The 23,112-nt window shown below is 53.5% G+C and overlaps 1 protein-coding gene across 1 annotated transcript in view; it reads left to right on the top strand.

Moving 5' to 3' along the window:
- The first annotated feature begins 2,707 nt into the window (after window positions 1-2,707).
- The window catches only part of Znf423 (zinc finger protein 423), a 299,505-nt gene continuing 279,100 nt past the window's right edge, over window positions 2,708-23,112 (top strand). Inside the window, exon 1 of the mRNA XM_075976809.1 lies at window positions 2,708-3,079. Coding sequence (XP_075832924.1) covers window positions 3,040-3,079 — 40 coding nt within the window. The 5' untranslated portion in view covers window positions 2,708-3,039. The remainder of the gene's footprint in view (window positions 3,080-23,112) is intronic.

The following is a 23,112-nucleotide window of genomic DNA, read 5'->3' as shown; positions in this document are numbered from 1 at the left end:
TCAGCCTCTCTCCATGGGCCTCGATCCCAGGCGCCGGCGGGGGTAGGGGGGGAGCGGCGGGTTCAGCCCCTCCTTCTTGGCGCCTTCCCAGGCGCCTCTCGGCCTCTGCCCTGGCCCTTGGCACCCCTTCTCTGTCTAACGCTGGACATCCCTGGGCTGTGGGCGGCGGCTTTCAGTCCCTGCGGGAAGTCGGGGATGGTGTGCACTCCGAGGCAGGAGCTCCGGAGGAGGGGAGGGGAGATGGTCAAGGATGGCAGCCCTAACCCCGAAATAGGGGTGGCCCCCTGGACCCAGGTTCTAGACAGAGAGGTGTCTCTGGCCTGACTCTATCCCCTCCAGGGAGCCTAGCCTCTGTCTCACGCTGCCGGAGCGTTTGCCTGGGCGACGCATAGCGCGGTCACCCGACTCATCCTCGGGAGATGGCCCTAGGTGCGGGCACACTGGCTTGGTTGCCTCAGGCCTTTCTCTGCAGCCGCCGGCCCGTGCTCCCAAGCCGCAGGGTTGCGGGGGTGGCATCTACCTCGGCAATCAGCCCAGCACGAGCTTGGCGAAAAAGGCCCCGCAGGACCGCGAAGCAAGCCAAGGGGGGCGCGGGCCCGGCTGGCTCTCAGTCCCGGGAACGGCAGGGCGCAGGCACCCTGCTTGGGGCGGGCGCCGCTGCTGGCCTGGGCCGGGCTCTGCTCTCCGCGGGCAGCGGGTTTTTTTCCGTGAAAGGTTGCCCTGGGTAACTCGTCTCCGAGGGGACACAGCCCTCCCCTCTCCAAGTGGCAACTTATCGATCGGCGAGATTGATAACCCCCAGCGCCGCGCCGCTCACCCGCTCTACTCTCCCTGCTGCGGGGCGCGCCGGCCTAAGGTGGCGCCACTTGCTGGGAGGGGGCGGTGTCTAGACCCTTCCTCAGCCAAGACCTGGCCTCTACAGCTGGTGGGAGAAGCCCCAAAAGGCAGTTTAGGGGAACCGCCTCCTGATGAGTGCTCCCAAGGCCTGTTGAGAGTCCTAGCCTCTACTGCAAGAGCCGCAGGAACGCGAGGCGCCCCCTTGTGGCTGGGGCAAAACTTGGTGGAATGTAGAAGCTGTTCCCCCCCCCCCCCAGGCGGAGGGAGGGAAGGGGTGAAATAAATATACAAGGTGTGCGGTGTATATGTTGTTTGGTTAGTTTGCACCGGGCTCGAGAGTTATACGGATGGAAGTGTAGGCTCAGCGGTGGAAAATTCTCTTTGGTGTGGGGCAGAGGTGGTTTTGGAATATCGAACTAGCGAAAAAACCTAGGTTCTGGGGTAATTCTTGTGCGTGGATCATAAGTCTCGGGGGCCGCAATGCTGAGGCACCTCATCTCAGTATGCTCCCCCATTTTCTCACTTTTTCAGTTTTTGATGCTAAAGGCACCCGGGCGAGCCTGTCAGCCCTCGTGGGCCTGTTATCTATTCTCTTCTTCTGCCCAGCGCCATCAGTGCCTGAGCCCGGGTCCCGCTTGTCGGTGCGGTGCCCGCGCCCGCGCCGTGCCTGCCGCCACCGCCGCGGTCCGGGTTTTGCGGGCGGCCGGAGCTGTATTTCCAGCGCTGTCCATCGCTCGGTGCTGTTGGCCCTCTCTCCGTCTGATCCGAGCCGGAGCAGTGCGGGGCGCCCCACGGGATCAGAGCGCTCCCCCGCCGGGACTCCGCTCCTCACATCCTCCTGCTGGGACCCGGCTACATTTCCAGCCAAGCCTGGCTTTATTATGTGTCTCTGCAGTGCAGCCCCAGCAGCCGGATCGGGAGGAGGAGAGCCAGCGACCACAAAGAAGACAGGAGCGCGAGGGAGGCTGGCGGGCGGGCCGGCGCCGGCTGGAGCGCGGAGGAGCCGGGGCGCAGCCGCCGCCGCCGCTGCCCGGGAGGACGGGAGCCCGGCCGCCGTCGCCGCCTGCTCTTCCTCCTCCTCCTCCTCCGCCACCGCGGCCGCCGCCTCCCCCCTCTCCCAGCCCCTGGTCCATGGAGGCAGCTAGCGGGGCCCGCGACTTGGCACCGGCCTGGGGATCGGCTGCGCGTCGCGCGCCTAACACCGCAGCCCGAGGGCAGGCAGCGGCGGCCCGGCGCACCGGCTGAGCAATGCCCGTGGCACGGGCGCCCCTGCCCGCCTCCGCCTGAGCGCCCCCACGCGCCCCTTACTCCTCCGGGGAGCCGGCATCAGACCTAGCAGAGAGCCAGAGAAGGGGGCGTGAGCCGGGGACCCCCAGCCGCGGCTTACAAGCCACTGAGGCCGTTTCGAGCCCCCCTTCCAAGTAGGCTGAGTTGAGGGACCCCCCCATCCATCATAATTTCCAAATCAGGCATTTGGGCATTTTTGAGCCATTAATATTTATTATTTTTTTTTTGTGTCTGCGTGTGCGGCAGAGGATAATTTGAAGGTTTTTCTTTTTCTTTTTTTTTTTCGGGGGGTACTAAACTCCTGTGCTCCGGACCGCCTCCGGTCTCCTCGCCCCCTGAGACCCTCTCGGCTCCAGCCCGTTCCCCCTCCTCAGATGGGTTCATTGTGAGCTCCGCACCGGGCTGTGTGGCCGGACGCCTGCAAACTTTGCACAAAAATCCGGCAAGGGGCGGAGGAGAAGGAGGAGGAGGGTGAGGGTGGCGGTGGTGTGGGGGAGAGAGGGAGGGGGCCGCAGGGGCCGGGGGCCGGCGGGGGGTGGGGAGGAGGAGGAGGGGGGCGGCTTTTTTTTTTTTTTTGCATAACTCGGCTCGGCCGAGTGGCCTCCGGACTCCCCGCGCCGCTGGGACCGCCGCTGGGACCCGGAGCCCCGGGCTGCCGCATTGCAACAGGCAGGGCCCCGGAGCGGCCCCTGGGCCTCCCCCCGCCCCCGAGCGGCCTGGGCCGGCCAGGGCTGCCCCCCCAAGGGAGGCTGCCCGGGACCTGTGGTCCGTTCCTTACGGCCGCCGACCCGGCTGCAAAAAACAAAGTTTCCGAGAGGCAGGCGGAGGAGAAGGGGGAGAAGGGCTGCCCGGAGCGGCAGGGGGCGGCGCGGGGAGCCGGCCGCGGACGGCGACGGAGCGCCCGGAGCCCCGGACATGTCCAGGCGGAAGCAGGCGAAGCCGCGCTCGGTGAAAGGTGAGCGAGCGAGGCCCGGCGGAGGCGCGAGCAAGCGAGGAGGGAGGGAGAGAGCGAGGGAGGAGGGACCGGCGGGCGGGCGGGCGGCCGGGGACCGCGCTAGCGAGCGAGCGCGGAGAGGAGGAGGCGGAGGGAGGCGGAGGCGGAGGCGGAGGCGGAGGCCGCGGGCGGGAGGCGCCGGCGGCGGGGGCAGGACGTACACCCTGCCCGCCGATCAGCTCCCGGCCCGGCGCCCGCTTTTGGGGGGACTCTGACTAGGGGGCTCTGCATAGGGGCCCTCGCGGCTCCTATCGTGCCGGCCCCGGGCCCGCGTGGCCAATCAAGGGGTGCGGGCAGACTTGGCGGGGATTGCGAATCTCGGCGGCAGCATGGGGAAGGAAGAGGCGGCGAGGACGGATGCCCTAGAGGCCGGCAATCCTTCGTTGGCCCCGGGTCTCGCTCGCGTTCTCCGGTGTCCTTTTGGTCACACAGGGACGCGGAGAGAGAGCAAGCCCGGAGCCCCCTCCCCGCCCCGGGCCCAGGCCGAGCTCCTGGCCCGGGCCCCCGCACTTCCTGCCGGCTCCACCGAGGCCAGCTGGGCAGGGAGACTCGCCAGGAGTTCATTGTCTGTGCCGCGCCGGCGGGATGCTGGTCCCCAGGAGAGCGCAGCGGCTGCTGTGAGCGCCCCTTGGAGCAGGGCGTCCGGTACCACCCCGGGCAGCCGCGCGGCGGGCACCCTGACTGCCTTCCGTACCGAGTCCCCAGGGTGCGTACGTTTATGAGGAGCTATAGATAGCCAAGTACACACATCCCCTTTGCGTTCTATTTCCACGGAGAGTCCCAGGTTTGAAGGGACCCCTAGAGAGCAGATGCCTCAGGGAGAGGCTGCTGAGAAGGCCTCCAGGTCCTCCCTGTCTCTTTTCCCCTCCCCAGCTAGCTTCTGCAGGCATGGCCTGCTGCTTTGTATCCATTCCAGCCTCTGCCTGGGCGCATTGGGAGATAGATGATAGAGGAGCAGGATGTGAGCAACCGTGGAGCCCGAAGTCCTGAGGCTCTTGTCCTGGTCCAACTCCCCTGATGACCTCTGGCCACAGCCCAGCTCTGCTCTGAAAAGTTCATTTCCTGGAGGCCCGCGCGGGAAGGCGTTGGGGCCGGCTCCCTTCCTGCCAGTCTTGCTCCTTGGTTGGAATAGCTGGTGCTGAATCTGCACCACGTGGGTTTTGAGAACCTTGGCTTCTCCTTCCTTCTAAAGCCCCTGGAGAGTCAGAGGCACCTGACCCCACCGAGACCCTCCCTGTCGTCTTAACTCTCAGCACCGGCTCCTTTCTTTCATTTTGAGAGGTGGCTGTAGCTAAGGCACCCCGTCCAGCTTCTCAGTCTCAAACAGCCTGACTTGCTCCCCAGAACTGGAGGTTCCGGAGAGTTCTGATTGTGGGACAAGGAGGCCAGAAGAGAAGACTCCCAGAAGACGACAGGGAAGAGGAGATTGGAAAGAAGAGCTTTGCAGTTTGAAATAATATTTGATTTCTTTCCTCTTTTCCTCGGCTAACTACTCAGTTCTTGGAGAGGCACTTAAGGCAACCCAGAAGAAAAGTAGGGCTGGGATTGCTGGTGGGGAAAGCAGTTTTCTTTAACTGAGGCAGTTGATTTTGAGTCAAACCTATGTGTAAGAGCAGATTTGTGCGTGCGTGTGTGTGCATGTGCGTGCGTGCGTGTAGATGCAAAGCGTGCCCACAGAGGACCCGGTCTGTGTCTCCAAACCTTTTATTTTAGAAGGCAAGCCACAGAAAGCAAAGGTAGGGCAAATCACAGCAAACCAGATGGGTGGGTGTTTCAAAACTGCCCGAACCCAATTCTAAAAACACTCCGTGGAGCACAGTGAAAGACGAGGATTGAGCTTCAGCCTTTCATGAAATGAGCCTTGAAATGACTTTTAACCGGTGTCTGTCCCGGAATGGACATGTTTATGTGTAGCGGACAAAATTCAAAAGGGAATGGGCAGAGACAGCCAAGTGGCAGGTGGACCAGCCCAGGTGTTTTGAGAAGTTCGGGACATCAGCCACACATTACTTTTCCATCCTTGCTGCCCCAACATCCCCCCCCCCTCCAGGGCTCTTTCCTGAAAGCAGCTCCAGCCTTTTTCTCTCTCAGTACTTTGCCTCTTGTTACCTTTACTGAGGTGAATTAGGTGAAGATGTGACCCCTTATCAAGAGAGGAATTAAGAGGGAAGATAATTTGAATACATAAGAATTACAATAGGTGAAAGATTTATTGCTTGTCAAGAACTGCCCCTTTCTTTCAAGCAATAGTCCACAGGCAGTGTTGAGGGTGGACTGTTCCACACCAAGGGTTTGAAACACAAGGTCTTCCCCTTTAAAAATGCTTGAAGGTGTTTCTTAAGGAACAGTGGTTGCCTTTTCCATTGTATCTTATTCTACTCTTACCTCTACTGCTGTGTGTCAGAGCTGATGGAGAGGCATTGTGGACTTCCCCCAGTCTAGTGGATTCTGCTGTGAAAGTCGCTTGACCATAATTTGTAATTGATCTCTGAAATCTGAGCGCCCATAGCAGGAAGGAAAGACAGAAATGTAACAATTTTGAATGAATGCTCAGAAAGTGAGATTTGAAAGCTGGGGTATTGCCGCTTTGAAAATCAAACAGGCCTCAGGGGTCACTTCCCACTCTGGACACAACCTCCCTCTGGAGTGGGGTCACTTGTCCCCTCAGGATGTTTGTCCTTCTTTGGAAAGCTGAGCTCTATAGGGAGGACTCCCAGCAAATGGGAAGGGGGGTGGTGCCGAGGTAGGAGGGCAGAGAGTGAGCAGCCTGTTTTTCAAAAGCCTTGTGATTTTGTTAAAAATACAAAACCTCCAAACCACCCAACAAATCCATAAATGTTACAGAAGTCACATTTTCTGACCGATTCCCCCCCCCCTTTTTTTTTGTATGCCTGTCCTGGTGGTGTGGCAGTTGCAACAATTTGCTCCCTTTGATGATTTTGGCCTCATTCCCTAGGCTGTTGTCATCTCATTCACTGATGTTATTTTGGACGATGATTCCAGGTAGTTTGGTAACGACTGTCAGCAGGTTTCCCGTCACTCGACATTAAGGAGAACTGTCCATCTCCCTTAGGCTCCACGCAACAGCCTCTTCATTCCTGTAGAAAATGAATACACCCCCCCCAGCCTCAGTTAAAAACTTTTTAATAATTTGTACTATTGTTGATTTTCTCCATTTTAGCAACTATCTGTTAATTAATATTAATTAGCACTTAGGTGTGTCCATGTACCCCCCCCAGTCCAAAAGGACCACCAGTGACTTCTCTACTTTCCCTTTCTTTGTCTTCTCTTGCCGGCCTCAAAAGTCCATCTTATAAATTTTGTGGTCTAGGGACTTGGGAACAGTGTAGTTCACCATTGTGCCTGTTTCCATGGAAATAATTGAGATGTAATAAATAGAGGCGTTCTGAGGTTACAGGTTTCTTGATTCAGCAGAGACCACACACGAGTGCAAACGGTTGAGATTTGTTTGGCTAAATGTACATGATCTTGCAGGAAGGGCAAGACGAATCCTTTGTAGATTCCTTAGCTTTCTCTGGGTTCAGGTAGACGACATTTAATTCCAATATTTAATTTCTTCCACACCAATTAGGTTACTGATTCCCAGCTTAGAAGGGCCTGTTTCCTTTTAAAAAATATCCTTTATGTCTAGTAATTGCTGTTTAGGTTCTTACACCTGTTTCCTTGCAAAAAAAAAACTTAATAAGCAATAAAATGATAACCATGTGCCTCTGGCAGGAGAATCTTGCAAAATGTTTAACTGTGAGGTGTCTAGTGTGCATTCGCCAGGGAAGGTGCAAAATGCCGGTGACTTTGCAGTCATAAAGCAATTCAGTAGAACCAGCCAGCCCTGGCAGTGCTGTGGCAGGTTAGCAGAGGAGGCGGGGGAACCACACAAGGAGGAAACTGGAGCACAGCATCTTAGACGAGTGTAGCGTTCCTAGCTGGAGACAGACAGGCTCCAGATCTGGTTCAGTGTAATAGAAAGTTGCAACAATTGCTATATCGGTAGCCAGCTCTTAAGCTGGTGGCTGTGGAATTCTTCCCCTGATGTTGGATTTAATAGTCTGGCAATTAGATGCATTGATTTCTCTTAACTGTTCATTTGGATGTGTAAACGAAAGGAGCCCACCACTGAGGCTGCGGTGCAGGCTTGCCGCCTGGCTCTAGAGAAGGTTGCTTTAGGTGGTGATGGGAGGATGGGCCCTCAAGGCAGCATTAGGATGACATCTCCTTTTCGAATTTGTCATCTTGTAACAAAACGAGGAGCACCTGTTGTTTCAATACTGTACAGATAGAACAAAGGTGTCCACTTTTTTGTCCAAAAAGTGAAAACACCCTTGTATGCCAGAGATGTTTCTGGCAAAACATCTCAGTCTCTGTTACCAGACTCAAGCGCATACTTTGGCTACATTGTCTGCTAGGTGTCAGAGGGGCCAGTCACATCGCCTTGAGTTCTTCTAGTTTGGAGGCCCCTCCCTCCATCACAGCTGTCCAAGCCCTGTGTAAGTGTGCACCCTTTAGGGATCAAGATCACGCTCTTGTGCTCCTTGGAGGGCTGGTGGCTGGGCGGGTTATTTTGGGAAGGATGTATGTAGATAATAGACTCTCATGAACATTAGCCCTGCTCTCTTGCTGCCTTTGAACCTGCAGTTTTGTGTGTCGTCAACTGCAGTTATGCAGGCATTCAGACTGTGTTGAAGTCATGGAACTGGAGGTGGCTAGGTTTCCTTATGTCTTGGTCCCTTTGCCAAGGTTGGTGAATAGGTTTAGGAACCTACCTTGTATAGGATCCTGCATAAAGCAAGCCTGGTCCTTGGTACAAGACTATTGCTCTCATGTCTTGAAAACAGCTGCAATTAGGATTCCTTCAGATGTGTGGGTCTAGTGTACTTGTTGTACAGAGTACCGTGGAGACTTACTTGGGTACCCCGTTACTACGGGTAGCTGGCAAAATTCCCATATGAGTTTGCTGGCAAATTTGACAGTTTCGACAAATGCCTATCAGCGTGTAAGGGCATTGTGTCCATAGAATCCTTGGAGTAGCTTTGTACCGAAAATGGCCCGACAAAGCCTGCGCTGGTTCTATTTTGCATGAAGTTTTTGGCACTGGCTCTTGACGTTGTAAGCCTGCTGTGGGTTCCAGGAAGGGTGAAGTGAGTGGAGGAGATGAGGATGGCAACTTCTGATCCCTCGCTTACCTGCCAGGGTCTGGGGCAGCCAACGATTGGGGCTGTACACTCAGTAAATAAAAATACTTCACCTCCTTTCAAGGCTGCCAATTAGCTGATTGCTCCTCATGGCTGTCTTTAAGGAGAATGGTGCTTTACCTATCTTCTTGTACAAAGGTTTGATTTTTAATGTCTTGTGAAAAGGATTCTCTTTGTCTTGATTGATGTCAGGAATAAAAGCATGATGGTAATATCCCTCTGAAAGCTATTGTATTGTCAGCCCTGGCTGACAGCGGGAGGGCCTCCCAGCGTTATAGATTAGTGCTGTGAAAACACTGACATTTTCTTTGTTACACTGCTGTTGTTCTACTTGCAAAGTCAATTACACAATGTCAGCTCAGTTACGGAGTTGACTCTGGAAGTAGCAATGTTTCTCATTCTCTTCTTAAAGATATAATTTTCCTTTGTCGTTGTTGTTTTGTTTTCTTTCTTTTTTTAACCTGCCTTCCTTCCTGGTTATCTCCCCTCACTTGTGTCCATACCTCCCAGCCCCAGAATCTTTGCATGCTAGCTAGATTTACACTCCGGTTCGTTTGTGACAAGTCACCGTCAAAGAATGCCACATGGTTATTTTGGAATTCTCATTCATATTTGCGTGACTTCTTATTGATACAGTAACTATAGCAGCCAAGATACACGAAAAGCCTGACAAATGAGATTAACGTGTTGATAATCTCATATCAAGTGGCTTGTTTTCTGGATCTGGGGATCATTGAAGTTGGCAAATTCAGTTTTCTTCCTTTTTCTTTTTGTTCTGAGACTGTAACTGAACTTGGTTCTTGGCTCCATAGGACCCTGGCAAAAAGTTTTATTTAATTATTATTATTATTCTTCTTTTTTGAGACAGGATCTCTGTACAGAACCCTGTCTGTCCTGAAATTCACTATGTATACCAGACTGGTCTTGAACTTACAGCGATTCACCTGTTTTTGCCTCCAAAGTGTTGAGATTAAAGGCATGTGCCCCCACACCTGACGCTAATTAAATTATTATTTTTGTTTTTGTTATTTTTTCGAGACAAGGTTTCTCTGTAGCTTTGAAGCCTGTCCTGGAACTCCCTTTGTAGATCTAGCTGGCCTCGAACTCATAGAGATCCACCTGTCTCTGCCTCCCAAGTGCTGGGATTAAAGGTGTGCACCACCACTGCACAGCTTAAAATTTTTTTAAAGACAGGATCTTACTGTGTATCCCAGGTTGGCTTCCTTCTGGTTTATTTGGCCATCTTGGTACTGAGATGATAGGTTTCTGGCACTACTCACTCCTAGCTGACACTTTTTTCGTAGCATCCGTAAGCATTTGGATGTTGGGGGGCTAGAGCTGTTGCTTTTGGGTGACATAGTGTCAGGGTAGAGGGGCCTTAGGAGAATCATGTACGGTGCCCCAGTTCCACATCACATTCTGAGGTGGTCTCAGGAGGTGGGTCCTGCCTTTTCTGGACACAGGAGGGCTTGGCATTAAATCTTCTTTCTGAGAAGGAGCAAAAACTTGGTGGGGCTTTCCAGGGTGTTCTCCCACTTTACCGTCCCTGTCTTTTCCTCAGTTCTGTCATCTGGTCGTGGAAGAAGCAGGCACCTGCCTGCGGAGAGTGGTGGAAGCGGAGGGTGGTGGAAGCGTGGCCTTTCTGTTGCATGACGGAGCATCGCTTGTGAGAAGCTGCCACTGTCCTGGACTCCAGATGACAGGGACCCATCAGGAAAGTCTCTCCTAGGACAGTAATTGTGGCCCCTGAAGTTGTTATTATGAACCACCAGACATGAGCCCGTATTCACCAGCAATTTGTCAGGACTAATTTTGTTTTTCTCCAATAATTGAAAATTAATGTCTTGAAGTGAAAGCAGATGTTCATGTCATCTTCTGAATTGGGATATAAAATGGGGCTCTGTGGATGTGCTCACTAATTTAACAGCCACTTTTCTCTCCTAGATAATGGGGGTGCTGGGGCTGATATCACTTAAGGGCCAGGGCCTAGCTGAGAGAGAGGAACGAAGTGGGAGGCGCTCCCATGTTCCTCGCGGGTTCGTTGTGGAGGGAGGACTCATAAGTGAAAGGCTTTCCTTGGGCTGTGGAACTTCTAGGTTTATTGTTTTGGAAGTTCCTTCCTGCAAGACAGTTTGAGGCATTGTGTGGGGAACCAAGAGATGCTGCGGCCCAGGGAAGAGTCTGATTTCCTGCAGATGTGTGTGCTCTACTATTGTGTGAGCAAACCTGGTTAAGATTACAAAGTAGTGGTACATACCTTCCATCTCAGGAGGCAGAGGCAGGAGGATCTCTTTGAGTTCTAGGCCAACCTGGCTCATATAGCAAGTTCAAGGCAGCTGGGAATCCATAGGAAAACCCTGTAGTTTAGAAGGGACACCGTGCTGGTGCAGGAGCCTGCTGAGTGGTCTGGTGACCAGTGTTAGGATTGGAGCATTAGCCCTTTCCTCAGGGCCACATTGCAGGAGATGGATCCTAGTTGAGCCTGACTAGACCAGGACCCTAGCTAGGTAGGCCAAACTCCAGCTACCTGCCAGGACCCAGACGGTCCTTGCCTATCATCCAACCTGTTCTCCAGGCTGGCTCACTTGAGAGAAGGGGAGAACATCTCTGTGGAATGGCTGCTTTGGATCTTAGTCTTTGAGAGTCCCGGTGTGGGCACATGGGTGTGAGTGTTGATATAGAGCCATTTGCTGGTCTCCCGTGGTGGTGGTGGTGGTGGTGGGGCCCTTTTTCTACCCCTGCCTTTCCTGTGATTGAGATTTGCCCTTTCCTTACTTGGACAGGGTTATGTTGTGCAGTATTGTCCTTCCTGCCTTGCTCTGAGGTTTACTTCTTTTGTTGCTCGTAATTAAGTAAAACCTACAGCTCCTCTGACTCCCGTTGCCCCCGGTTCTGCTTGCCTGAAGGCGGAGTGATTGCTGTGTGGGTTTGGCTGTGAACGTGGCCGGACCATGAGGCAGCCTGGTGGGGTGAGGCAGCCTGGTGGGGTGGTGACCACAGCCAGGTTAGACCCTTGGTCCAGGTGCTGTGGGACCTTATTTCTGGTTTCTGAGCAGGAGATTGAGCTTTGTCCCTAACTCCCAGGGGCTACAGGTGGGAACTTAGGGAAGCAATCACCAGCTCCAAGGGCTCTCCAGGGAGAGGGTGCAGAAGAGCCGGGTCCCAGAGGAGAGAGATGGAAAGAGGGGTAGGCTGTAGTCACCTGGGGTGGGAGCTGCAGAGTGCTTGCTGTCCATGTTAACCTCACAGGTACTTTGTTGTCCATTATGAAGGGATCAGCCACCCTTGCACACACTGGGGAGGTTCAGGCCTTTCCTCTTTTACCGTTGGGTCCCTCAGTTCTGAAGGTCACGGGATGAAGACCAACCTTGGGTTGAAGCTCACCTTTCCATGTTAGCGAACACGGACTGGCACACTTTCACTCCGCCTGCACGTGTGTGCGTTGCGTTTTAACGGTAGAGCTGTCTGACCCCCCAGCCTAGCTGTGGTAGTCTTGGTTCTGCTTCCCAGCCCCGCAGTTCGTAGTCCTCAGAGCCAGCCCTTTTGAGAGATGGCAGTATCCACCTTGCCTTATTCAGGCCAGAGACCTCGCTGAGATGTGGGCACACCCATGGGCATCTGGGACTCCATAGTCACTTAAACATGATCTTCACCTGGCTGCCCGGGTTGTGGGTCTGAGAACCTATGACTGAGCAAATATGTTGGTTGCTGAAGGAACACATACGAACGGGTAGATGGTGAATGGGTGTGAATAAGTGTGTGGGAAATGTGAATTAATGAAATAAATGAATGAATTAATCAGCGGGGGCAGGGACAAGGGAGAGGGTGGACTGCTAGGGGCACACACTGTCTTATGACCGGAGCTGGACTTGCTGGCATCCATACCTGAGGCAGGGTCCTCCATCCTCCTTACCTCCCAGCCTCTGCTTCTGCTGAGTGAGGGCTGTGAGCCTTCTGCCTGTTGAAGCTGGGGTAGCTGGGAGTGACTGGTGCCATTTTCTTCCTATTCTCTCTTCTCTGTAGTTACCATTTCTTATTCTGCGCACTTTAGAAATGATAGCTTAGTATGGGATTTTTATAATAATCTTAAGTAAAGCGGAGTGCTTGCTTGAGCACACGCCTCCTACTGCCCACACTGAACTGCTGCAGAGCTGCAGGGGCCAGGCTGGAAATGCCTGGTTGGTTTGGGGCTAGCCAGGGCTTTACACTCCAGCCCTACTGGGGGCCTCCAGGACCCTCCTTGTCTCCAGGGTTTGCCCCAGGAGCAGTGGTTGGAGTGAGGGGTGGGGTTGAAGCTAAGAGGTGGGAGGGAGAACATGAACAGTAATGGCATGGTGTCCTTTTAGTTATTTAGAATAGAAAAGAAAGTCAGCCTGGCTTCTATGGTATGGGTGAGGGAGGTTATAGAGCATGCTGTGAGGCCTTGGGCAGACAGTGTCTTGGCTGGGGTCTGTTTCCCGACTAGAGGGTATGGAATTAGTTGGATTCTTATTGTATGAAACTAGAGCCTTGTGCGTGCTAGGCCAGTGCTGTACACTCTGAGCTACATTCCCAGCTCTTTGTGTGTGTGTGTGTGTGTGTATGTATGATAGTTTTATTATGCAGCCAGCTGGCTTTGAATTTGAGATCTTCCTGCTTCAGCTTCCAGAGTGCTAGGGTTATAGGTGTTTGCCACTGCCTGCAGCCTAAGTATAGTTTTTAATTCATAAAAGCATAAAAAAGAGGGAAATGTAGGTGATTTTGGCTTTCTAATAAGGTGAGCTAGGAAGATAAGAGTCAGGTCTTTTTTCAAGTTACCCTTTTCTGTGATGGGTTGGTAGGGATGAGTTCAGAGGGACTGTTCTAGGGAATTCTGCAGTGGGCAGCAGGTCTTGTCCTGCTTTCCTGCCAGTTTGGAGGTTGAGGAGTGTAACAGATGAGAGAAGATGGCATAGGACTTGATAGCCGTGTAGTGTTGTGAGACACATATGAATCTTAGAGTTTGTGGGGATTCTTGTGCCAGCCATGTGGACACCTTAGGCCCCAGAGTCTTGGCCGAGTGCCACAGAAGCTGGTTCTCTGGGTACCTTTTTCATCGAGGGACGATGAAGGTGGAGACTGACCAGACCATACACAGGTCCATCCAGAGCCATGGCGAGGACGTGTGAGGTCAGCCATGTACGATGCCATCCCATTTGCTTCTCCACGTGATCCTTGTAGCAGCTCCCTGACTGATTTCTGTTCTGGAGACGTGTATGTAAACCATAGCACTGAAATGCCCTGTCCAAGGTCATTCAGAAGAACTAGGGATTTGAGGACAAATCTTAGCCTACTCCAGGGCCAGAGCCAGTGGCCACTAGCTTTATAATTACCTACCTTCTCCAGGGCTGCAGAAGCCCCTGGCTCTGGAGGACCAGGAGTCCTCTCTGTTTCCTCTTCTTCAGTAGAATGCTGCCTTTGGGGCTGGCTGTGCTGACATCTTTAAAACCAAGTAAAAGATTTCTGGGTCTCAAGATAACTTAATTCTCTTTCTTGCCTAGTGACAGCGGTTGTTGTCATCTGACTCAGACCTTTTCAGGGGCACGTTTATACAAGACATCTGTAACATCTGCACAAGCACACAGATTGCATCTTATGCCACCCGACTACACCATCTCTCGTTTGTTATTTTCACATCGTGGTGGGTTTCTAGTCTTCGTTGCACAATTAATTTTTTTTTCCTTAGGTACCTGAAGTAGTAACATTAGCTGGAACCAGAATTTTTGAAGATAAGGACCCAGGCGATTGATTGATTGATTGATTGACTTTAAAGCTTCTTGTGAACTGAACATACAGCCGGCGCAGAAGACTGTTAGCTTGGAAGTTACTACCACATTAGCGTTGTAGTCTCTACATCAACAGCCAGAAAGAGTTTGCGCTCAGTCCGCTGCTGGTGGATGTGTAATTGTCTCCAGTGTTCTGTTATAACGATGCAGAAAGTATCCTCACTTACAGATTTTTGTGCTCTCGTTTGAGCATTTCTTAGTCTAGATCTCTGGAGGTGGGATTGTTGGGTCCAGGAGTATTCACTTGAAAAATTGTGTAGCTGCTTCCAAACTGACTTGCAAATAATGTGCCAGCACGTCCACTGTTAACTAGCGTGTGACCAGCGCACCCACCGTTAACTAGCGTGTGACCAGCACGTCCACTGTTAACTAGCGTGTGGCCAGCGTGTCCACCATTAACTAGCGTGTGACCAGCACGTCCACTGTTAACTAGCGTGTGGCCAGCGCACCCACCGTTAACTAGCGTGTGACCAGCACGTCCACTGTTAACTAGCATGTGACCAGCGCACCCACCGTTAACTAGCGTGTGACCAGCGCACCCACCGTTAACTAGCGTGTGACCAGCACGTCCACCGTTAACTAGCGTGTGACCAGCACGTCCACCGTTAACTAGCGTGTGACCCGCGCGTCCACCATTAACTAGTGTGTGAAGGCTGCTTTCGCCTCATCCTTGTCCAAATGGGTTTTCTTTCCTCTCTGTTTTTGTTTTCTTTTTGTTTGCCAAGCAGACAGCCAAGAATTCACTTGTTGTTTTCATGTGCAGTTTCTTTATTAGTGAAGTTTCTCGTGTTTATGGCCTCTGCTTAACGAGTGTGGGCATTGTTTTCTCTCCCTGAGTCCTTTAGCCCCTCTTTCCTTTCTTCTCTTACATTCATTCTTCCTCATACATCTTGAACATCCTACCTGGGTGAGACTCAGCCTGGTTCAAAGAATGATTCGTTGGGGACCAAGAGAAAAGCATTCTGGGAAAGGTTTGAAACCCTGACTGCTGGATTAGACACAGGGCAGCCAAGGCAGAGAGAGGCACAGGCTTTGGGCTGTGGTGGGCTAGACAGAGGGAATTCCTTTGACGGGGAATGGGCAGAACCCAGTATTTTATTTGTGCTTTGAGGATGGGATTGCATCCCCAGGAGCAGCTAATGTCTAGTGAATGCTGTATGCTTGTCGTAGGCAGGCTCTAGATGTCCTTGAGTCTGGGCCCTCACTTTGGTTTCTCTGTGTAGCCCTGACTGTTTTGGATCTAGCTTTGTAGACCAGGCTGGCCCTAAACCCAGAGAGCGACCTGCCTCTGACTCCCAAGTGCTGGTATTAGAGGTGTGCGCCACCACCGCCTGGCGCAATAATGATTCTTAATAACGAGCCTACGTCATGACTCCTCAGCCGAGCACCCCCTTGATGAGGATGGTCAGAAGTGCTCCAAGTGCCGCAAGTCAGGTGTCCAAGGTTGTGCAGTGACCTTGAGGCAGAATTGTGCCTGGAGGAGAAGCAAGGGCATCCTGGGAACTCGCTGCTGTGCTGACCAAGGCCTGTCTTCTCCATCCTCCCTGCAAATTCTGTCCACTTAATCATGGCCACCAGGCTCCAGAAATGTTTGTTGAGAGCAGGGCATTGCCACAGAATGCGCACACGTGTCTGTGTTCCAGAGGGTATGTGCACTTGTGTGCGGATGCCTGTACTTCTCGGCGTGTTTCCTCTAGTGTGCCTCTCTATCTTTGTACATGTGTGCAGGAGTCAAGGTGTGTGAGTATACACACCTGCGCAGTGTGTGAGGTAGCCTCAGGTGCCAGCAGCCTGGGGAAGAGTCTGGCCACTGGTGGGCTTTGTGTGTGACTTCCCGGTAGCCATCATTCAGGTGTTCCTGTGTGCCCAGTGCCGTGCTTGACTGGGTCCTATCTAAGCACAAAGAATCAAATCCTTTTTTTTTTTCCCGTTTATGAAATCGTCGTTGTGAGAGTGGTATAGTGTCTCCTGTGGCCAGATGCGCTTGGCAGCACTGGATTAAGCAGAGCTGTGACTTTCTTAAACCGTTAGAACTTTCTGAGCCTTTAAAATGTTGATGTGAGAGTCTCCAGGAGAGCCCAGTGGTTTGTGAAGTCCACTTGTCCGCTTGTTGCTGGGTATTCTCATCCCAGCTTGAGAGTTTCAAGGCTTTTAGGATCCACACGCTTGCTGGCTGTTGGCGTGCTCATTCATGCATCCCATGTGTTTACTGAGCATGTACTCGGTGCCAGCACTGCCGCCGATGCTGAGGCTCCAGCAACAGGTGCACATGCAAGTTCACTGTAGTTGGAAGGAGAGGCTTCTTCAAGTATACCAGTTAATAATACACTTCCCGTTCAGAAAGAAAGGCTCGGGAGAAGCTGTCTGGCCAGGACCATCCTGGAGGGCACATGTGTCCAGATAACTGGGGTTTCTGATGAGATGGGACCAGAAAGGTTTCGCTTCCCCAGGGCTGGGAGAGATTGTGGGAGGTGTCTGGGTGTTCCTGAGCTCCTTCCCCGCTCATCGCTAGCAACCCCACTGGCTCAGTTCATTTTGGCTTTTCTGGTGTAATCCGGGCCCCAGAGAGACTCCCTGGGTCATGGATCAGCTCAACTAGGGCTGTTGCCAGTTTGGGCTTGGATGTCTTGCCCCAGGAACCGAAGCGTCGGTGTCCTCCACCTCATCACAGGCACACAGGTCTCTCTCACTATATCAACCACGGGAGGACTCAGGCCATGACCCAGCCCGGTTAGAACCGTCCAGCAGAGTGCCTTCTCTGTCTGGTCATTGAATTGTCCCCAGCACCTGGCAGTGGACTCACATTCCAGACTTATTTGACAGATGGGGAAATGAGGCCAGGAGGCTCCTCAGTCTCCTCAGAGGCCTGGCCCAGAATCCGGCCCTTCTCCAAGCCAGGCTGTGACCCGAGGGTAGTGGTGTTGATGGGGGAAGCGCCGTGGGTGGGGGACACCAGAGACTCATAGGACGAGAGGCAGGAGTTGGGCCCTTTGTGGCCTGTCTGTGGACTTGCATCAGAGATCTGGGTCCAGGGACCTCAGGGCAGGAATGGTAAGACAGTGAGGCAGCGGTTGAAAGGGAAGAAGTCATGGATGGATAGGGCAAGAAATGGGATGGGGAGGTAGATGGGGGAAAGGAGGGGTGGCGGTGAAGTGTGTGTGGGGGGGTTGATGAGTGTAAGTGAAACAGGGCCGCTGCTCGGAGACGCTTTCTGCTTCACGACCTGCGAAAGCCTGGTGGCCTTGGGAACGTGGCCCTTTTGGGGTCCCCACCCTCCTTTCCGTGGGGGCAGCCCTGGGACTTCTTTGAGGCGCCGTCCTGGGAACGCGCCGGCTGCCCCCCGCACTGAGGGCTCCATGGCTGCTGCGCAGTAACTCAGGGTCTGGGCTTGGCACAAAGCGGCCGCCGCGGGGGACTGGCTGGGAAGGCGCGGGTTGCGCCGCTCGCGCGACTCCGGGTGAGCCCCGCCACTCAGCCGATCCCGGCGATTTCAGGCCTCAGAGACTCAAGTCCAGCGGGGGCGGCGTCGCGACCTCAGCAGGGTGCCGGCCGGTGGTGGGTGGTAGGCTGAAGCCCGCGGACCAGATGTGCACCTTAGGGAGCCTTGGGGTCCTGGAGCACGGATTGGCCCCCAGCTTTGGGGCGGGGCTTAAGGAGGTCAGAGGCAGCAGCTTGGGTTGTGCACAGTAACACAATCAGTGCCTTCTATTGCTTGCTTTCTAGAGGCCAGGGCTGCTCTGAGCAGCTCACACCAATTCAAGCTTCACAGACACATATGGGCAGGTACTGTGATCACTCTGTTACAGAGAGGGAAGGAAGCTGAAACACAGGGATGTAAAGTCAATTGCCCACTATCGGGCAGCTAGGACTAGACCCTGTTTGAAGGCAAGCTTGGAGACCACAGAACTATATTGTGTCTCTGCCTAATGCCAGGAATATATAAAATAGAGACTGAACATGTGGGCATGGGTGTGCTTTATTTCTTTCTTTATTTTTTCTGGATAGGGTCTCAAAAAATACTTTGAAACATTCCAGGTTGGCCTAGAACTTGTGTTATAGCTGAGGGTGATCTTGAATTTCTGGTTCTCTTACCCCTACCCTCCAAATGCTGGGTTTACCAACACACTAGTTTATGGTGTGCCAGAGATCCAAGCACTGACTTCGTGCATGCTAGGCAAGCCCTTCCTAATGGAACTACATCCCCAGCCCTTAAATGCATCTGTGCAAGAAATGACAGGCAGAAGTCTGGCAAACCGACCAGAGTCACCTAGTTTGCTTCGTTCAATGGACGGCTGGTACTGCCTGAGCTGGAGGGCCGTTCAGAGGCACCCTGGACCTGCCTTCAGGGAGCTGACAGTGGACTTTGGAGTGAGATAGACAGAGTACACAGTTCTGCCAGTGGCTGATTCTCACTGGGAACCTACGCTGCTTATCTGACTTCGGGTGCTGGGGGACATTACAGAGTCGGTGATGGGATAGGACTCTCTGTGTCTTTGACCCCAGGGCTGCCTCTCTTTGCTTGGGCCCAGCCCTGCTGTGGATAGAAGAAAAAGTCACTGTCTTCACCCATGAGAATATGGTGGAAGAAAGTCTGTGGGAATGTGGGGTGTGTATGACCGGAAGAATGGGGACGGGTCTGGATGGTTTTCTTTGAGGCTAGAGCACAGCACACGGAAGAGGTACACAGAATAGTTTTGGAGACTGCTGGGTATGGGATAGCATTGCTGCGGTAGAATGCTGGTGTGTGCGTACAGTGCGAAGCATGGTCTGTTCTGGGGAGTCCCCAAGATGGCTGCCTGGGCTTTGATCTTTACATTTGTTTATTTTGTGTGATGTGTATGTGTGGGTGTGCACGTCTGAGCCTGTGTGTATAGGTCAGATGACAGCTTGCAGGAGACTGTTCTCTCCTTTCACTGTGTGGGTTCCAGGCATTTAACTCAGGTCACCAGACTTGATGGCAGGCCTTACAGGTAAGCCATCTGGCTATTCCTCCGGCCCTGATTCCATTTATTTATCTATTTGTTTGTTTTTTGGGGACAGGGTTTCTCTGTGTAACCCTGACTGTCTTAGAACTAGCTGTGTAGACTGAGCTGGCCTTGAACTCATAGAGATCCAGCCGGCCTCTGCCTCTCGAGTGCTGGGATGAAAGGCCTGTGCCACCAGTGTTTGGCTGGGCCTTTGATTTTTAAAAGGCCTCTTTTAAAAATTTTTATTTTTCTTTTCTTAATATTGAACCCAAGGATTTATACGTGCTAGGCAAGCAAGCACTCTACCAAGTTATGTCCCCCACTCTTTATTTATTTCTTAAATCTATTTATTTTATGTGTCTGGGTGTTTTGTTTGTATGTATGTCTGAGCTCCACGTATGTGCTTGGTCCCTGTGGAGGCCAGAGGACAGCCTCGGATCCTCTGGAACTGAAGTTACAGGCACTTGTGAGATGCCATGTGGGTGTGGGATTTGAACCCAGGTCCTCTAGAAGGGCAGCCAATGTTCTTGATCACTGGGTCATCTCTCCAACCCCTGTGATGTCTATTTTGAAATGAACCTTGGTCATCCTTCAGCTTTCGGATATGCAGCCGCCCCTGATTAAGCGGTATAGGTATGTACCCCCATACCCGGCTTGTAAAGGACACATAGGTTTATACAGCCTCCGTGAATTGTGTAGTTCTAGAGGTTCACATGGTCCCTCCGCATATCCAGGGAGATAATCTGGGCATGGTCCCTCCTGCTATGCCAAGTGAGAAAGGGGTTCCACAGAAACTACAGGCCTATGCCCCGGAGTATCAGGGCCCTTTATTTGCTGCTGTGAGCTGGGTGAGCTGGGCTGTTTATTTCAAAGCTTCCGTACCAATGGGCAGGATCTTGCTGGGGTCTAAGACCTCATGCCCACTGTTAGGGCTGGGGATGGAAGGGAGATACTGACACCCCAGCATTGCTACTAGTCCCTGAGTGCCTAGCCAGGCTGAGCCGCTCCCATCCCCCATGCTGCTGGATGCACGAGAAGCCAGCTGCCTGCATGTGTCCACTGTGTCCACAGTTCAGTCTGTCTGCAGGTCTCACGGGGCCTTATTCTGAATGTCCTGTCCTCCTCACTGGCTCTAAGTACTGGCTCTTCACGTTCTTTAGGGGGGGAATGTGGAGGCCTGTCCTGGGTTTCCTGAATTCATTTCCCACTTGGAAGTGCCGGCTGAGGCAGAACCTGTCCCCACCTCCCTGTGTTTCTTGTCTTGATGTATTTTCCTCGGTGAGTCCACCTGAAAGGTTTGGCCCATGCGTAAGGGACAACAGCTGTGACAGGATGTTCATCAGTGCTTTTTGAGGCCTCCTGTGCAGCTGCAGGACGATTGCTTCCTAAGCTTCTTCTGAATCCCCTCAGTGGCCCTGTGAGGTTGGTACCAACCAGCTTACTTGGCTGCAGGCGATAGAGTTTTGGGGAGCAGCCTAATGGTTCAGGTTATGGTGGCTAGATGCTGTGGAGCCTGCTAGTCACTCCTGGGCTGCCTTCTGCATACATGGTGAGCCAGTGTGCACCCAGCTTCTTCCCAGGAGGTGCTGGCCCTCTAGGAGACAGTAAAATGTCCTGGACTCGGAGCTGGTGGCACTGTGTCCCCCTGAGGAAGGAGGTCAGCTTCATCCCTTCCCTGCTCCTGGGTTGGGCCCACTGCTAAGACTTGAGTTGGGAAGAAGCAGCCTGGACAGGTTAGCGAGGGGAAGGCTAACCAGGGCGTCCCACCCTGACATTTGAGAGGTTGACGGACCAGGCTGTACTTGCTTTGTGGTGTCATGAGCACCTGGCAATACCCGAGGCCAGCTCTTCTGTTCTGCCAAGTCAGAATTTGTACACTTAGGGGTTTCCGATAGGAGCCCTCCTTTCTCCGGTGACTTCTCCCACCCACTCCTCCTTCCAGGCTTTGGGAATCCTTCTGGATCATCAGGAATCTTAGATGTGATTATTTGGGGGGGGGGGTGAGTGACTTTGCTGGGGGATACAAAGTGTGGCATCTGCTTGGACTGCTGCCCAGGGCCCTGGACTGGCCTGTGAGCCTACATCATGTTTCCTTCCACCCCTCCCCCCATCCCATGGGTGTATGTCCCTATGAGGAGCCTGTCAGGTCAGGTTGCTCTACTCTAAGTCTTTGTCCCCCTGACCTTCCTCCCTCATCCCCCACAAAAGCCTGGAGCTCTAGGTCCACTCCTATGCCAGGACACTGGACCCCTCTACATTCTCTGCCTTCCACCCCCTCCTTGCTTGGCTTCCTGGAACCCAGGCACCCTGGAGGTTTCTGGACCATATCGAATTGCCTGGGTGGATGGATGCTTCCTCTTTTTTTTTTTTTTTTTGTCACGAGGATTGGAGAAGCTTCTAGAGAGACTAGTGACTGAGCTGGGACCAGTCATGGGTGGAGGCCGACCACCAGCTGGTGTCTCCCTGGACCAAACCGTGTCCCCCTAGTCCTTCCCCTGAGAGCCCTGGGACCTGGCTGCTCCTCCTGGGTGGGGATCGGCTTGGGCGGCATTTCCTGCCTCCCTCCCTTTCCTTTTTCACCAGACTCCCCAAGGATGCCTCTTGGGGGATAGGGGCCCACTCCAATCTTTCTCACTGGTGAGTAGTGGCTGACTTGGCCTGGCCTAGCCACAGCCCTGCTGAACTAGGGCCCAGCATAGGCTGGGCTACACTTTTGCTCCCCACCCCAAGATCCCACCTCCTGGCGGTACAGCTGGGCCCCAGCTGGGCACACCTCCTGGTCTGAGCCAACCGGCTGCTCCGTGTGGACTGAAGGGTGGGTTCTAGGAGAGGCAAAAAAAAAAAAAAAAAGACTGGGAAAGGAGCCTGCAAGGCCAAGGGGTGGGGTAAAGGGAAGGACCAACCTGGGCAGGAGCCCGAATTAAGACCTCCCCGCCCCCCTCCCCGTTAATTCTGAGGCGATTTTGACAACCCTCAAGTCTTCTGCAGTCGTTCAGCCGCTCTGCCTGGCCCCCCAAGGCCCACTGCACACATGGTTTTGCTTTTCCAGGCATCCTCCCCTGGTTCCCTCCCCCTGGGTGCCTTCACGAGCTCTTCGGCCCCCTCCCCCAGCCCTCCTGGGCCCCCTCCTTCCTCCTTGACCCACTTTAGTCCCCTGTTGCTGGGGGAGGGGAATGCGCAGCCGGCGGCTCTGATCCTGGCTGCCTCCCCCAGCATCCCTTGGGGCGGGCTCTGGATGGAGCCAGCAGGCTGAGCCGGCCTGGCCCCAGGGACTGGCACACGGCGAGCTCCGTGTGGCAGCCTCCCTGCCCCCTCCTTGGACAGACAGTTCTGGACAGCTGCCCCTGCCCGGGCCCCTGGGAGGCCCTGCCAGGACACGGCTCTGGTTTCCCCCAGCCCCTGGGAGCAGTGGCTACAGAGGTCCCTCCCACCACTGCCTCCTTGCGGAGCACTTCCGGGAGGAGCCACAGGGCAGGGCAGTACCAGCTTAGTTTCCACCCATCCTTCCCCTCCATCTCTATTGGAAAACCTGGAGCTGAGGTTGTCTTATGTGTGCGATTAACCTGTGTGATCTGGGAAACTCCGTCAGCCCCCTGTGGGCCTCTTGTGTATAGTGAGGAAGTTAGACCACATAGCTAACCTTGACTGAGCAGAATCACATCCCAAGGGTTGTGCACAGTGTCCAGTCGCAGCATTGGGAGCATGGTTTCTTACTCTCTGTTTTAAAGGGGAGGCCATGCTCTAGGGGTTTATGCCCCTGTACTGGACTGATATCTTTCCTCACCGCTCACATTCTGTAGTCCATATTGACACCTGGGCTATTGACTCCTGAACTGCAGTGGCGTGACACTCCGAGGATGGGGCTTCCTGCACCTTTGGGACCCTTCCTAATGCCTTGACTAGCTGCAAAAAGCCTGACTCTTTGCTCTGAGATAGGTGGTGGCAAAGGCCAAGTACTAGCCTGCCAGGGCTGGGACTCCTTATATTGAGGCCTTTCCTTGAGGTCTGCCGTC

Source organism: Microtus pennsylvanicus, chromosome 6 (genome assembly GCF_037038515.1).
Source record: "Microtus pennsylvanicus isolate mMicPen1 chromosome 6, mMicPen1.hap1, whole genome shotgun sequence".
In the NCBI taxonomy this organism is placed as follows: Eukaryota; Metazoa; Chordata; class Mammalia; order Rodentia; family Cricetidae; genus Microtus; species Microtus pennsylvanicus.
Note: the sequence above shows the minus strand (reverse complement) of the source record. Positions and strands in the feature narration are given on the sequence as shown.